The sequence below is a fragment of the Sinohyriopsis cumingii genome, chromosome 13, assembly GCF_028554795.1.
Source record: "Sinohyriopsis cumingii isolate HCF-2022 chromosome 13, ASM2855479v2, whole genome shotgun sequence".
Taxonomy (NCBI): domain Eukaryota; kingdom Metazoa; phylum Mollusca; class Bivalvia; order Unionida; family Unionidae; genus Sinohyriopsis; species Sinohyriopsis cumingii.
In genome coordinates, this window is record NC_142973.1 from 10,996,792 (window position 1) to 11,013,104 (window position 16,313).

The window sequence follows — 16,313 nt, forward strand, 5'->3', positions numbered from 1 at the left end:
CAGAGCATATGTGCCCCCAAAAAACTAGTTCGGAATAAATATGTTATTTACTAAAGAGTTTTATTTGCATATATGAGTTAACAATAAGAAATAAGATGGGATATAAAATGTGGGAGATAGTTATCACATGTGTGGTAGCTTGAGACCACATTTTGAACTGTTCACATAACTCCGCACCCATTTTAGGCATTATTAGTTATAACAAAAATAGAGCATGGTTTAGTTGTCAATCAAATGCTAGTGCTTTCACTAACTGGAGAAAAGGCGGTTTCTTGAAATAATCGGTCTCATAATCAGTATTGGCAGTTTTAATAATCAGCTATATGCGGTGTCGGCATAATCGGCAAAAAGTGACATCGGTACAGCTTTATGCAAAACCATTGTGTATTACATCACTGCTTTATGTTGCTGTTGCATAGTCTGGTTCCCTGATCCATATGCTTTGCTCTCAGTGATAGTGGAATGCAATGCAAGAAGCACACATTTCAGGGAACCAGAATACTTACTGATTCCAATTCACAGTCAAACAAGATTTCTTTTATTTAAAAAACAAAACATAAAAAAACAACACGGAACACTTAGTTCATGAAACAGCTGTCATCGTTGAAAGTCATTTTATTATTGTTCTGTTAGTAAAATATTGATGCAGTGATTTCATTAAAAGTAAAAGTGAAACTTCTCATTCATGAGGAAATCTTGTGCCAATTCAATAATTACAAATTGACTACAAGCTCTGAAACCAGCTTCTCATTTATGAAACTTATCTGTGAAACAGAATGTATGTCATCAAATACTCATTTTGTTTGGTTTTCTTGCTATCTTTGATCACAGTTGTGAATGAGTATGCTAATTTAAAGTAGTTTAATTATATTACATTCACACACACACACATATTGTAAGTCAATGATGGCCTGTCACTCGATTGGGGCTGCTAGATTTGCATGCCTTTTAACTTTTCATTTATTCCACCCCTTTTATTTGATACAAAAGACTAATTAACATGGTAAACTTTTAATTCAGTGCAACAATACAAAAAATACCAATATGATTGCAACAAATACTTAAAGCAAATTAGGTATCAAAACATTGTTGGCACTTAGGTTCTTAAAGCAACGTTTGCGGTCATAGCCATTACGGTAGATTAACATATTTCATGTTTGAATACAACATTGCCCATTGTATTTATGATCACTGCACTTAAACCGAACTAAGAGATATAACTAAAACATGCATTTTGCTTCACAAAAAAAACTTATTTAATTGGTATTTATTTATTATAGTGCTGCCTCATGTAGGCATTAGCGCCATTTTCTTTGATCAAAATTTTGTTGCATGCTGTTATTTACAGTGTACCAAGAATGTAGTTTGGAAAGATATTTTAGCAAAAATACATGACTTCTTATTGAAAGTCATTAGTTTCATAATGTTGATTCAAATTTCCAGGTCATATCAGCCATTTTAGATGATAAAACAAGTGATGTATCAGGATTTCATTTACCAATTCTGATCATGATTTTTTTTATGTTCAACAAATAGGGGTCAAATTATTGGTACTCTCCAGTAAAAAAAAAAGATAAGATCCACGACTGACCCCACATTATAAGTGGGTTCTCGAGTTATCAGGACATGAGTTATCAAGGGAGTGGTATATATATATATATATATATAAATAGATAGATATATTATTGAATCTCCAAAGAGTATGAATTAAAAATTCTCTAATTTGTATGATAATATTATTTGTATTAAAATATTAATTTTGCCTACTATTATCAAGCATTCTTCTATAGGAATTCAGGGATAGCACAATGACAAACAAAAGTGCAAAACTGGTTCAAAACTATCCAGAGTGCTTTCAGAATCTATTGATTCCATTTTCAAGGGACAAAGCCACAAAAAAAAAACAATTTTACAAACAAAAAGCTGGATGTATCTTAAAAATTGCATGAATTTATGTTTTTGGTCAAAATTTCATAATTGAGTTGGTAACATTTAATAACAAACTCTTTTGAATAAATTATAAATGTATTTTTTTATATCTTTACATAAACATAATAGTTAAGACCATTTGTTTCAGAAAGTAAATAAATGACAGAAAAATGTGATTTTGGTAAGCTCCTTGTTACCATTGTATGGACAAATGTCTGTTAGCTGTATTTGGATTTCCTAATTTCTGTGCTCCATTTTGAGGTAGATGACATTTTCAGTGTTGCATGTTATAGTATGGTTGTGAATATTAAGGTTTTCACCTGTGACTGTGTTGGAAGATTTGTTTGTTTCCTTCATCAGTTGGCATGTCTTGCATCATTTGTTTCCACAAGGATCTGATTTCCCATCAATTCTTTAATTTGAGAGTGGCGCTTTAAATTTGCTCTCGCAAGCATGTCTCTCAAATTTAGAGGTCTGCAGAGTGATACTACTGGTTTGTGTGGAAAGGTCAATTTAAGCAGTTTACATGATTCAGTGATTGACCAATTTTTCAATGATGCAACCTACTTGTGGGTTCTCTGGGTGGAATGCGAGGAGGAAGGGTACTTGTTCCATGTTTTCTTTTCCCTTGTATTTTAGGAGCTCAGTCCAGTTTTGTTAGTTTGACATTATGTATAACTTCCACTATTATATCTTTGTTGTGGCCCCGCTCTATCTGATGTTGTGTCAGTTCTAAGCATATCGTATCGAAAGTTGTCTCATCAGAGCAAATTCTTCTGATCTTAAGTGCTTGACTGTAAGGTATGTTATGGGTGTATTGCTTTGGGTGGCAGCTAGATGGAAGAAGGTATTGATGTTTGTCAGTCAGTTTGGAACAAATGTTTGTATGAAGTGTATTATGAACAATTCTAGTTTTTGTATCCAAAAAATATGGTCTTTGTTTACATTTTTGGCAGTGAATTTGACTGAATGATGGAAAGTATTGATTTGCATGATCAATTCATCCTGCTTTTCTATCCTGTCATTCCATTTAATTTCCACATCATCAGTGAAACATACCAGTTGGTATGATTGATGGCTTGCAGAACAAAGAAGTTGGCTTTATAATTGGCACATGTAGATATTTGCATATGAGGGAGCCATCTTAGTCCCCATGACTTTCCATTTATATGGAAAGTAATTTTTGCCATTAATCTCAAAGTTGTTGAGTTTAAGAACTAGACCCAAGAGTTTGACAAGGAATTCCATTAGTGGAATCTACACATGTCTTGTTTCCCAGTCTTTTTAACATGTATAAATTCCCTCATGTGGAATGTTGGTATAGAGAGATGTTATGTCTAGTGAAACAAGAATTGTGTCAGTTGGTAATGGTTCACTGGCTTACAATTCTTAAGATAGTCCATTGTGTCCTGAAGGTAAGAAGGTAATTTATGGATATGGAGCCTCATAAGATAGTCCATTGTGTCCTGAAGGTAAGAAGGTAATTTATGGATATGGAGCCTCATAAGATAGTCCATTGTGTCCTGAAGGTAAGAAGGTAATTTATGGATATGGAGCCTCATAAGATATTCTGAGAATTCTGAGATTTTTTTCCAGTTTGGATGAGCATTACCAGATATAATAGGCCAGCCTGGGTTTCCTAGTTTGTGTATTTTGGGTAGTAGATATAATCTCTCTATTCTTGGGTTTTTATGGGTAAGATATTTCATGGATTCTTGGATTATATGCCCTCCTTAGAACATTTAATTAATGACATGCTCAACCATCTTTTAGCATATTCGAGTATTGGATAATGGTTTAATTCCAGGCAGAATCTGACATCAGTAAGCTGTCTGTTTGCTACATACTGTAAAAGTATCATGGTGATACATGCTATAAAAGTATCATGATGATACATACTATAAAAGTATCATGATGATACATACTATAAAAAGTATCATGATACATACTATAAAAGTATCATGATGATACATACTATAAAAAGTATCATGATACATACTATAAAAAGTATCATGATGATACATACTATGAAAAGTATCATATATATATATATATATATATATATATATATTGTAGAAATGCTATTTTCCGTGGATTATTATTTAGTAGCATTTCTTCATTATTTTTGTTGTTTTATTCATTTGTACTGACTTTTGCTGTTCTTTTTTCAGTTAGTCTTGCCTTTTTCTCTCCTATTTTCAGTTATTTCTCATTATCCTGACACCAGGCTGACCGGTCCTAACACTAAATTCTTAGTGCTGAGCACCAAGTGAGGCAGCTGTTAGTACCATTTTTGTAAGTCTTTGGTATGACTTGGCGGGGGATCAAACCCATGACCTCCCGCATGCGAGGCAGATGCTCTAACCACTAGGCCACTGAAGCGGCCTTGTATAATGGTAGGAGACATCAGCCATGTATAATGGTAGGAAACATCAGTCATGTATCATGGTAGGAAACATCAGCCATGTATAATGGTAGGAGATATCAACCATGTATATAATGGTGGGAGACATCAGTCGTGTATAATGGTGGGAGCAATCAGCCATATATAATGGTGGGAGACATCAGTCATGTATAATGATAGGAAACATCAGCCATGTATAATGTTAGGAAACATCAGCTATGTATAGTGGTAGAAGACATCAGCCTTGTATAATGGCAGAAAACATCTGCTGTGTATAATAGTTGGAGACTTCAGACATATATAATGGTAGGAAACATCAGCCATGTATAATGGTAGGAAACATCAGGCATTTATAATGGTAGGAAACATCGGGCATGTATAATGGTAGGAAACACTGGCCATGTATAATGGTAGTAAACATCAGCCATGTATAATGGTGGGAGACATCAGCTATGTATAATGGCAGGAAACATCCAGACATGATTTTGGTCTTCCATTTAAAAAAAGCTGAAAAAATTATAAGGGGTTTTGGGGGTCCTCCCCCAATGGGGTCTCAAGGGGCAAACCCCTGATCCGTGGGTCCCAGTCATAAAAAACTGAGCCTGGTGCAACTTATGAATAATCATTTGAAAACCTAATAAACTTACCAAAAATTTTAAACTTGACTTGAATAATTTCACAATATTTATTGTCACATGAATTTGTTTCCCAATACTATTGATGCTGAAGTTATTTCATGTCTGTGTCAGAGTTCACATCGTAATTAAGTCGCATGAATTTGTACATTTTTGCAGCAGACATATTTATACTTCTCTTTTCATAACATATCTGTAAAAAAAAAATATGTTACAAACAGAACAAGTTCTCTGCATACATCTGAAACATACTTTGTTTCTTTTTACTTTGAGAATAAGCCATGTATAATGGTAGGAGACATCAGCCATGTTTAATGGTGGGAGGCATCAGCCATGTTTAATGGTAAGAAACATCATTTATGTATAATGATAGGAGTCATCAGCCATGTATAATGGTGTGTGTATGTGTGTGTGATTTGGATTTTTAACATAGCTTTAACAATTTTCAGTCATATTGCTACGATGTCTGCAGTGTGACAGTTTATAGTGATGTCTAGCACTGGGGCATCAGTCACATTATCCTGACACCAGGCCAACTAGTCCTAACACTAACCTCTTAATGCTGAGTGCCAAAAGAGGCAGCTGTTAGTAACATTTTTGTAAGTCATTGGTATGACTCTGGGGGGGATCAAACCCATGACCTCCCACATCCAAGGCGGATGCAATAACCACTAGGCTGCCGGAGCAGCCTTGTATAATGGTAGGAGACATCAGCCATGTATAATGGTAGGAAACATCAGTCATGTATAATGGTAGGAATCATCAGCCGTGTACAATGGTAGGAGACATCAGTCATGTATAATGATAGGAAACATCAGCTGTGTGAATGGGGAGGAAATGTCAGTCATGTACAATGGTGGGAAGCTTTGGCCATAGATAATGGTAGGCAACATCAGTTATATATAATGGTAGGACACATCAGTCATGTATAATGGTAGGACACATCAGTCATGTATAATGGTGTGAGACATCAGCCATGTATGATGGTGGGAAAAGTCAGCCATGTATAATGGTAGAAGACATCAGCCATGCATAATGGTGAGAGACATCAGCCATACATGATGGTGGGAATACTCAGCCATGTATAATGGTAGGAGACATCGCCATGTATAATGGTGGGAGACATCAGCCAGGTATAATGGTAGGAGACATCAACCATGAATAATGGTGGGAGCAATCAGCCATGTATAATGGTGGGAGACATCAGTCATGTATAATGGTAAGAAACATCAGCTGTGTATAATAGTTGGAGACTTCAGTCATATATAATGGTAGGAAACATCAGCCATGTATAATGGTAGGAAACATCAGGTGTGTATAATGGTAGGAAACATCAGCCATGTATAATGGTGGGAGACATCAGCTATATATAATGGAAGGAAACATCCAGACATGATTTTGGTCTTCCATAAAAAAAAGGCTGAAAAAACTATAAGGGGGGTTTGGGGGTCCTCCCCCAATGGGGTCTCGTGGGACAAGCCTCTAATCTGTGGGTCCCAGTCATAAAAAACTGCTTCTGGTGCAACTTATGATGATAAAAAAACCAAAATAATCATTTGAAAAACTAATAAACTTACCAAAAATGTTCAGCTTGACTTAAATAATTTCTCAATATTTATTTCACATGAATTTGTTTTTCAATACTATTGATGCTGAAGTTATATCATGTCCATTTTAGTGTTCACATCGTAATTAAGTCACAATAATTTGTCAATTTTTGCATCAAACATATTATACTTCTCTTTTCATAACAAATCTGTAAAATAAACAGCCAAGTACATCACCTATGTACAAATAATCCCCTACATTCACTTGTCTTTTTCTCCAGTGGACACAACCTGTTGATATGCCAGTTGAGCTCTTTTTGTGGCTTTGTCAAAGATTTCTTTTGCCTTCCTTTTTGTCATCACTGACTTTTTGGCTCATTGTGCAATCATTTCTTTTCCTTCTCAACAAGAGCCTTTTTGCTTTCAAGCTGGTGCTTGTATTGTATACATATTCGGACAGAGGGCTGCATCTGTTCTCTCATGTAAGAAATCTTCTTGTAGTAATTAAATGCACTTTTTCCAGATGCCTTCTGAGCTTCAATTTTTCTGTATGCAGCTTCTTTTGTAGGTGCTGTTCCAAATTCTTCCAACTGTGATAACCGTAATTCAGATCTTTCTTGAAGAGGTCACAAAATGCCAGTCCTCTAGTGTTCATTTTTCTTATAAACTGACCAACGAAATTTCAGTCAACTTTTCACTCCAGCCATTCCCATTTCCTTACATTTTTTAAACCTTTATCTAAACCTTTCATGTCATGGTCTCTCTCAAAAAAATTTGAGACGCCATGTTTTGCAAGCATGCTTCTTCTTTCCATTTCCATCAGTTTCCATTACACAAAGAATCATTGGATGAATTTAAACTTTTGACGACTCAGAATAGTCTTTATGAGACTCTTGTGCTAACTAATATATGGAATGAATACTTTACAAGGGTCATTGTGAAATGGGACCAGACATACTGTATTTTTTAAAAACCAGATTAAAGATGATCAAAAATGGACTATATCAAGAAAAATCTTATTCAAGTCAGGAGAAAGCAGAATTCCACTTTAAAACGGAGAAAAATCATGTCTGAACATCAGTCATGTATAATGGTAGGAAACATCAGTCATGTATAATGGCAGGAGACATCAGCCATGTATAATGGTAGGAAACATCAGCCATGTATAATGGTGGGAGACATCAGTCGTGTATAATGATAGGAAACATCAGCCATGTATAATGGTGGGAGGCATCAGCCATGTATAATGGTGGAAGACATGTCATGTATAATGATAGGCAACATCAGTCGTGTATAATTTTGGGAGGCATCAGCCATGTATAATGGTGGGAGACATCAGCGATATATAATGGTAGGAGGCATCAGTCATGTATGATGGTAAGAAACAGTCATGTATGATAGTAAGAAACATCAGTCATGTATAATGGTAGAAAACATCAGCCATGTAGACTGGTAGGAAACATCAGTCATGTATGATTGTAAGAAACAGTTATGTATGATAGTAAGAAACATCAGTCATGTATAATGGTAGAAAACATCAGCCATGTAGACTGGTAGGAGACATCAGCCATGTAGACTGGTAGGAGACATCAGCCATGTATAATGGCGGGAAACATCAGCTATTCATAATGATAAAATCCAAGACAATCAGCATGTTCTATTTGGAGTTTTGGAGCTGCTTCCAGAAAGACGTGTCAAGATCAAGAGCGGTGCGTTCATTAAGGTATATTTTTAGTAAGTTTTAGCCTCAGAGATTAGTGTTTGACCTAAACGAATAGTGTGCACTTATCAATCTGTTTAAGGGTTTGTCTTGTCTTGTCATTCAGCTTGTGCATTGTTTTTACCTCAGAGATTAGTGTTTGACCTAAACGAATAGTGTGCACTTATCAATCTGTTTAAGGGTTTGTCTTGTCTTGTCATTCAGCTTGTGCATTGTTTTTACCTCAGAGATTAGTGTTTGACCTAAACGAATAGTGTGCACTTATCAATCTGTTTAAGGGTTTGTCTTGCCTTGTCATTCAGCTTGTGCATTGTTTTTCCAATGTCAGTTCCAAATAGTTTGCCATTTTTCAGAATCTTGCATTAGTTTTACTGACCTGTTGTCTATCCAAATCTTACATTTTTGTGTACTTAGAATAGGGCAAAAATGTGCAAATTCACTGAATCTTATTCTCCTATTTGATTTCATTTCAGAGCAAAAGATTAAATACAAGGTTGTCTTGGCCATAGATATCAACAATGTTGCCAATAGAATTTATCAACGTAACTTCCCTGATACGAAAATGTCTTCATCCGGGATTGAGGTATTGTAGTAACTGCAAATTAGAGTCAGTAATGAAGAAAAAATATACTGGTGTTATTTGGAGTCAGTCATGAAGAAAAAATATACTGGTGTTATTTGGAGTCAGTCATGAAGAAAAAATATACTGGTGTTATTTGGAGTCAGTCATGAAGAAAAAATATACTGGTGTTATTTGGAGTCAGTCATGAAGAAAAAATATACTGGTAGTTATTTGGAGTCAGTCATGAAGAAAAAATATACTGGTAGTTATTTGGAGTCAGTCATGAAGAAAAAATATACTGGTAGTTATTTGGAGTCAGTCATGAAGAAAAAATATACTGGTGTTATTTGGAGTCAGTTATGAAGAAAAAATATACTGGTAGTTATTTGGAGTCAGTCATGAAGAAAAAATATACTGGTAGTTATTTGGAGTCAGTCATGAAGAAAAAATATACTGGTGTTATTTGGAGTCAGTCATGAAGAAAAAATATACTGGTAGTTATTTGGAGTCAGTCATGAAGAAAAAATATACTGGTAGTTATTTGGAGTCAGTCATGAAGAAAAAATATACTGGTAGTTATTTGGAGTCAGTCATGAAGAAAAAATATACTGGTGTTATTTGGAGTCAGTCATGAAGAAAAAATATACTGGTAGTTATTTGGAGTCAGTCATGAAGAAAAAATATACTGGTAGTTATTTGGAGTCAGTCATGAAGAAAAAATATACTGGTAGTTATTTGGAGTCAGTCATGAAGAAAAAATATACTGGTGTTATTTGGAGTCAGTCATGAAGAAAAAATATACTGGTAGTTATTTGGAGTCAGTCATGAAGAAAAAATATACTGGTAGTTATTTGGAGTCAGTCATGAAGAAAAAATATACTGGTGTTATTTGGAGTCAGTCATGAAGAAAAAATATACTGGTAGTTATTTGGAGTCAGTCATGAAGAAAAAATATACTGGTAGTTATTTGGAGTCAGTCATGAAGAAAAAATATACTGGTAGTTATTTGGAGGTTTTATTGTCAAATCAATGCTAGTTGCTAGCGAGACACAGCAGTTATTTTTCAACTGTCAGTGATTTCAACAGTTGGCTGAAGGTTTTCTTAAAGCTTTTCATTGCTTATATTTCCTAAATCTTGATAGATTTTCATGGTACATGGCATGAATCAGTATGATGCTAAGACAGTTAATTCTCATGATACATGGCATGAATCAGTATGATGCTAAAACAGTTCATTCTCATGATACATATCATGAATCAGTATGATGCTAAGACAGTTAATTCTCATGATACATGGCATGAATCAGTATGATGCTAAGACAGTTAATTCTCATGATACATGGCATGAATCAGTATGATGCTAAGACAGTTAATTCTCATGATACATGGCATGAATCAGTATGATGCTAAGACAGTTAATTCTCATGATACATGGCATGAAACAGTATGATGCTAAGACAGGTAATTATGTTACATATTTAGTGTCCACTTTAACCTTTGGGTCAAAGTCTTGGACAGCATGAATTATTATGAAGCTACACCCAAACTCTTGCTTAGTGTTAACTTTCTATTTTGCTCTTTAAAAAGTATGATGCACATACAGTGGGAAGTAAGTAATAATTATGTGGTGATGTGCAGTAACTGGTGCAGACTGTACAAATTACTGCAGAAAATGGTGCAAACTGAGTGACACTATACTGCACTAACTGGTGCAAACTGTACAAATTACTGAAGAAAATGGTGCAAACTGAGTGCCACATTACTGCACTAACTGGTGCAGACTTCAAATTACTGCAGAAAATGGTGCAAACTGAGTGCAACATTACTGCACTAACTGGTGCAGTAAATGTACCAAATTAATGCAGCAACTAGTGCAGACTCTGTTCCAAGTGAATGTGTTTACTGATGTAAACCAAACCATAGGCAGCTTAGACCAAAATTTACTGTTACATAATGCATTGACAGATTTCAAGTTGAAGCTTTTCATTTCACATGTGATTTCATTTAAACAATTTAGACCTGATCTACTGGTGCATTATGTGATGTCAGGTCTGGATCTACACTCTTCACTGTTTGATGTGTATTATAGACAGGTAAATATGGTAGTCAACCCCGAATTTTTATTTTTTAGGGACTAACAGTGAAGCAGCTTGACAAGTTAAAAATTGACATGATATTGATGAGCCCCCCTTGTCAGCCATTTACACGGGTTGGTAAGAAAATGGATCATGAGGATGCCAGAAGTAAATCTTTCCTTCACCTTTTGCACCTGTTGCCCAGGTAAGCCTGTTGTAGAAACTTTTTTTGCTCTCATTAAATTTTAAGGTCTGTCACTGGAATTGCAAAAGGTTGTTAATTTATGCTATGATAAGATCTTTTACAAGCAATTATTAAACAGAAATGTTAGACATCTATCGAAGCTGTCACATCTGTGGATATTCTCTGGCATGTTTTCCTTTAAGTTCTCAATAGTTAATGGAAGTTGTTGATTTTGATGGAAGTTCTCATACCCTATATTTCCCTGTACTCTTCCTTAAAACTCTTTTAGTTCAAAATTTAATGTTATTACTAGTAGCATAGTCACAGCAGTTATCTTCTTCTCATTGAAGGGGGGGGGGTACTCACAAAGGATGGAAAATTATTCAACTCTTATGAATTTCACATGGAATGAAATGAGCTGACATGTAAGATTCTTTAATTAATGTAGTGTCAGCAATTATTTTTACCTGCTAATTTATCACACACACAATCCATGAAAATTATAATTTATTTGTAAAGAACCTTTTTACATACTTAAATTATGGTAATTTCAGGTGCTTGAAAAAATTATTTTTTTTACCTAAATTATGTATAACAAAAAAATTCCTGAAAATGAAATTCTGACTATATATCTTCATGTTTGTCAGGAATGTGATAAGATTTCACATGTATTAGGTAAAGATTATTTAAGTTGAAGAACATGTTTACTTAACACTTCTTATAGGCCTAACCTGTTTTTTTTTGGGGGGGGGTATAGTTTCATATAGTGTTACCCATGGGCATCCATACAAACATCGATAAGTCATGCATTTGTTAAATTTTACATTTAAGTCTATTCAGGTACAGTGATGTGGTGGCCACATTGGATCAGCACACTGTAATATTATGTAAATCATTATACATATTTTTGTTTTACATGTTAATGTTGGCAAGCACAGTTTTATCTAGCTGAAAGGCTTGTGTAGCAAGCTCTGTTGAAAAAATTAATTAATTTAAATCGATACCCTAGAAATTTCAGTACAGTGTCACAGGAAGTGCCTATTGTCACCACCATTATCTCTCATTATTTTGTGCATGTGTTATCTGGAATGGAATAAAAGTCTCAAGTTACTATGAAGTAGCCAACCTATGAAATATTTTATCAAACATCACATGTTAAAAAAGTATTGTCAATAGTCATTTAAATAATATGTTTACCATCTTGTACTCATTCCCATGGGTTAAAGAATCACTTGGGATCAAAAGCATCATGTAATCATGACATCATTCATCACAGTGGGTCTTGATATCATGCCAGGTGTTGGACTTCCAGCATTTCACAACTCCACACAATTCAGTACAATAATGACAGCAAGTTGTACTCATTCATAGGTTTTACTTAATATTGTCACCACACATGGAGAAGATGCATTCCATAACAGTTTGGAGTTTTCCATATTAAATTGAAACTTGTTCAAAGTAAATTTAATAATGTTTAATAAGATTTTATGTAGAAATATGTTTAATTTTTACTCTGTAAGGTATTTTTTTAAATGCAAATCTTAAAAAAAAATTCTCAAAGTATGAAAATCCATTTTGGGATAATGATCATGTATGAAAAATAAAGAACCTGACTTTGATGAACTTTAATGTATAAAAAATATCTTTATGATTGCCAATATTCTTTTCCATTCGGGTGCATTAATTACTTTACAGATATCATAGAGTGCTGTAAGGAAGTCAGAATTTGGTTACATATGTTGGTATTACAGAAATAACATATTTTTTCATCTATGTCTGATTAAATGGATGAATTTACCTTCTTTATTATCCCCATACTTTAAAACAAGCAGTGGGATAATTGATATACCAGTAGTCAGACTTTCTGAACTTATGTGTGTAATATCCCCTACTACACTGTAAAAGCTTGGAACAGTACATCAAGTTCTCCAACATGATTGTCCAAGATCAGAGAGGTAAAAAACAATTTTAGAGTCAGAGGGTCCAAGGTAAACGTTATCTTTGACTGAAAGACAAAAAGTGATTTCAGCACAATAACATTAGTTTTATATTACAGACCAGACCAAAACTTTGTTGACATTGTGCACTTACAATAAGGAGAACGTTTACTTTGGGGTCCAAATGCCAAGGTCACTGTGACTCAGGGTGGCACACTGCAGTTTCGCATTTAGCTTAGGGTTATGTTTTTAAAGACAGCAAATTTCACTTGTTTTCCTAACTGGCTATACTGGCTGTTTAAAAATGACCTTGTATATCTTAGTTATTATTAAAAGAATTTTAAGTTTGCTTATTTTGGTGTATGGTTGATTGGTATAATATGGATCATAGAGTATACAGCTTGGTCTTACTTCAAATGTGCATCTGTCAACAAATGCTAGCTCTACTTGGTCTTTTTCACTTCCTGGACTTCAGAGGTAAATTGTAAGAAGAAAATAGCTGATAAAATTTTTTTTTACATTTTATTTATTTTGTATAAATTCATTCTTTGCACTTTCAGAATCTGATATTGTCTAGTCTGGCAAAATTCATTTTCCCAATTTTAATAACTGCTAAATTTAGTGTACTTTACACAAATTCAGGCTGATTTTTCGAGACATGGGAGCAGTCATTTTGGTTTGCTATGTGTTTAGATCATGTACAGTTTCCACAAGTACAATATCTAAAGAAATTTCAGCCACAGTACATGAAAGTAACAAAGAGGTATGCCAGCATTCTGACCATTATGCATGCTGCAATGCAAACAACTTCACCTTACACCTGTCATTCTCTCCAAAGTTCATAACATCTGTAGAGTGCTCACCCAAAAACAAGAAAAATGGTTTCCACATAGTTCTACATCATAGACTGAGACTAAACTTTGCGGATGACTTGCACTTAAGATAAAGGTGCCAATGCATTTGGGAGTCAAAATTTCAATAGTCAAGGTCACTCTGACTGAAAGGGGGAAAAAAACTGGTTATTCTCACACTAATATAGGTTTTACATTACACAGCTGGCCCAAACTGTGCAGCTGGGTTGCTCATGGGGTAAGGAAGAAGCCTATCGATGTTGGGATCAAAACATGAAAGTCACTGTGACTGAAAAAAGAAAAATGGTTTCAATGCAATAAAATTAGTTCAACTTTACAGCTGGACCAAACTTTGTGGATGGCTTGCCGTTGGGATAACAAAGAGTTATTATTTCTGCATAGTAACTGTATTTGTTCATCACAAACCTAGACCAAAATTTGTAGGTGGTTTGCACTTGGGGTAAGGTAGAAGCCTGTTGATTTGGGGATCAAAAGATCAGAGGTTGAGTTCACTGTGATTGAAAGAAGAGAAAAATAGTTTCCTTGGAAAGCAATATTTCTACATCACTGGCCTTGGGCAAGCTTTGTAGAGGGTTTGCACTTGAGTTAATGAAGAAGCCTGTAATTTGGGGGTTCAGTAGGTCAGATTTCAATGTTTTACATGTCAGACCTGAGCAAAACTTAGTGGATGCCTTGTACATGTGGCCTATTATTTTTTTAGGTCAGAAGTCATGGTCATTGTGGCTTAAACAAATAAACAAGAGTTTTGACACAATAACAGTTATACATTACATACTTTTGTGGATTGCTTGCACTTGGGGTAAGAAAGGAACCTATTTATTTTGGTGACAAAAGATCAAAGTCAAGATCATTATGATGGAAACAAGAACAAGAGGCTAATGGGCAATATCTGCTCACCTTACTTACATAACTTGTTGACCATTGCATTAAGCAGGTTTATTGTATGAATAAAACCTTGAATGAACTCCCAAACTTTATATAATGTTGATTTTACCAATTTTACTACATCCTTATAAATTAATTATAAAGCTAATGGCATAATTAATATGCAGTTTCTTGCACATTATCAAAATTGTCAAAAATCTTTTTTTGGTTCAAGTTTTATATGAACTGGATGAGAAATATAGTCTCTGGACCTAGAGAGATAACAGGCTCAGCCAATCAGATGCAGGGTATCATTAGTATAGCCGATATTTGAAGTTTCATGCAAATCAGATGAAAAATATGGCTTCAAGAGTGGCAGCAAGCTCAACCAATCAGATGTATTATCACCCATTAATATGCATGGATCCTGTTAACTTCTAACGTTATCCAAGATATTGATGAGATAATCCTTTATTCCAGTTTTGATCCAAATTAGAACACAATTATGGCTTCTAGAATGGTAATAAGCTCAGCCAGTCAGATGCAAGATCACCTCATTGATATGCATGGATCTTACTCATTATAAAAATTGTTCAGAATCTATTAATATCAGCATACATTCAAAGTTTGATCAAAATCCGAAATGCCAAACTGATCACATTCTCAGCTAATCAGATGCAAGATTACCTCTTTTTACTATGCTCAGATCTCACACATTATTGAACTCCTCTAAGATCATGGACACATAAGCCCATATTTTAAATTTGATCAAATCATATCAGAAATGTAGCTTCCAGAGGGGTAATTAACTCAGCCAATCAGACACAAGATCACCTTATTAGCATGTGTGGATTTCACTCATTCTCAAACTTATAGTAACTCTTATTGATATGAAATTTCAAGTTTGATCAAAATCATATCTGAAATATACATACAGAAGGGTAGCAAATCAACCATTCAGAAACAAGATCACCTAATTAGGTTGTTGATCTCATTCATTAACAAAATTATTTGAGATCTTCACGATATAATCATCTACTCCAAGTTTGTTCAAATCAGATTAGAAAATTACCTCCAAAATGGTAACAAGTTTAGCTAATCAGATGCAAGGTCACCTCATTATATGTGTGCATCACACTCATTATCAAAATTTGTCCCAGATCTTAATGATACAAGCATACATTCTGAGTTTGATCAAAATCAGATCAGAACTATGGCCTTCAGATTGGTAACAAGGTTAACATTTGTTCTAGAGTACAAGTTCCTTGACCAGACTTTATGGATGGCTTTTATGTAGGGTAATAAAGAAACCTCATATATTTTAAATCAATAAGTTATCATATTACATGTAGCGTTGTTCATTTACTTAACTGTTACACATGTGGCAAATAATATGTATGTGGGACCAAAAAGGAATTTGAAGCAAAAAAAACACCTAGCGCACATCCATAAAAAGAAGCATCCAACAATCAGTGTTCAGTATCAGATAATATGAAATATTTTTTCTGACCTAGAATTTTTAATAAAAAAACTCTGTATAAAAAGAGAATAATTTTGGGTACACCAATAAAGCAATTTACAATT

At 34.4% G+C, this 16,313-nt stretch overlaps 1 protein-coding gene across 8 annotated transcripts in view; it reads left to right on the forward strand.

The window, feature by feature from the left end:
- The window catches only part of LOC149784939 (tRNA (cytosine(38)-C(5))-methyltransferase-like), a 36,291-nt gene that overhangs the window by 11,429 nt on the left and 8,549 nt on the right, over positions 1-16,313 (forward strand). Inside the window, exons 1-3 of one of the 8 annotated variants that reach the window (XM_089978569.1) lie at positions 2,000-3,624; positions 8,709-8,818; positions 10,929-11,077. In XM_089978569.1, the coding sequence (XP_089834695.1) occupies positions 3,621-3,624; positions 8,709-8,818; positions 10,929-11,077 (263 nt within the window). In that variant the 5' untranslated portion in view covers positions 2,000-3,620. Of the gene's footprint in view, positions 1-1,999; positions 3,625-4,080; positions 4,225-6,509; positions 8,239-8,708; positions 8,819-10,928; positions 11,078-16,313 lie in introns of those variants that run through there. The other 7 variants (XM_089978570.1, XM_089978571.1, XM_089978572.1 and 4 more) reach the window with 7 other exon arrangements.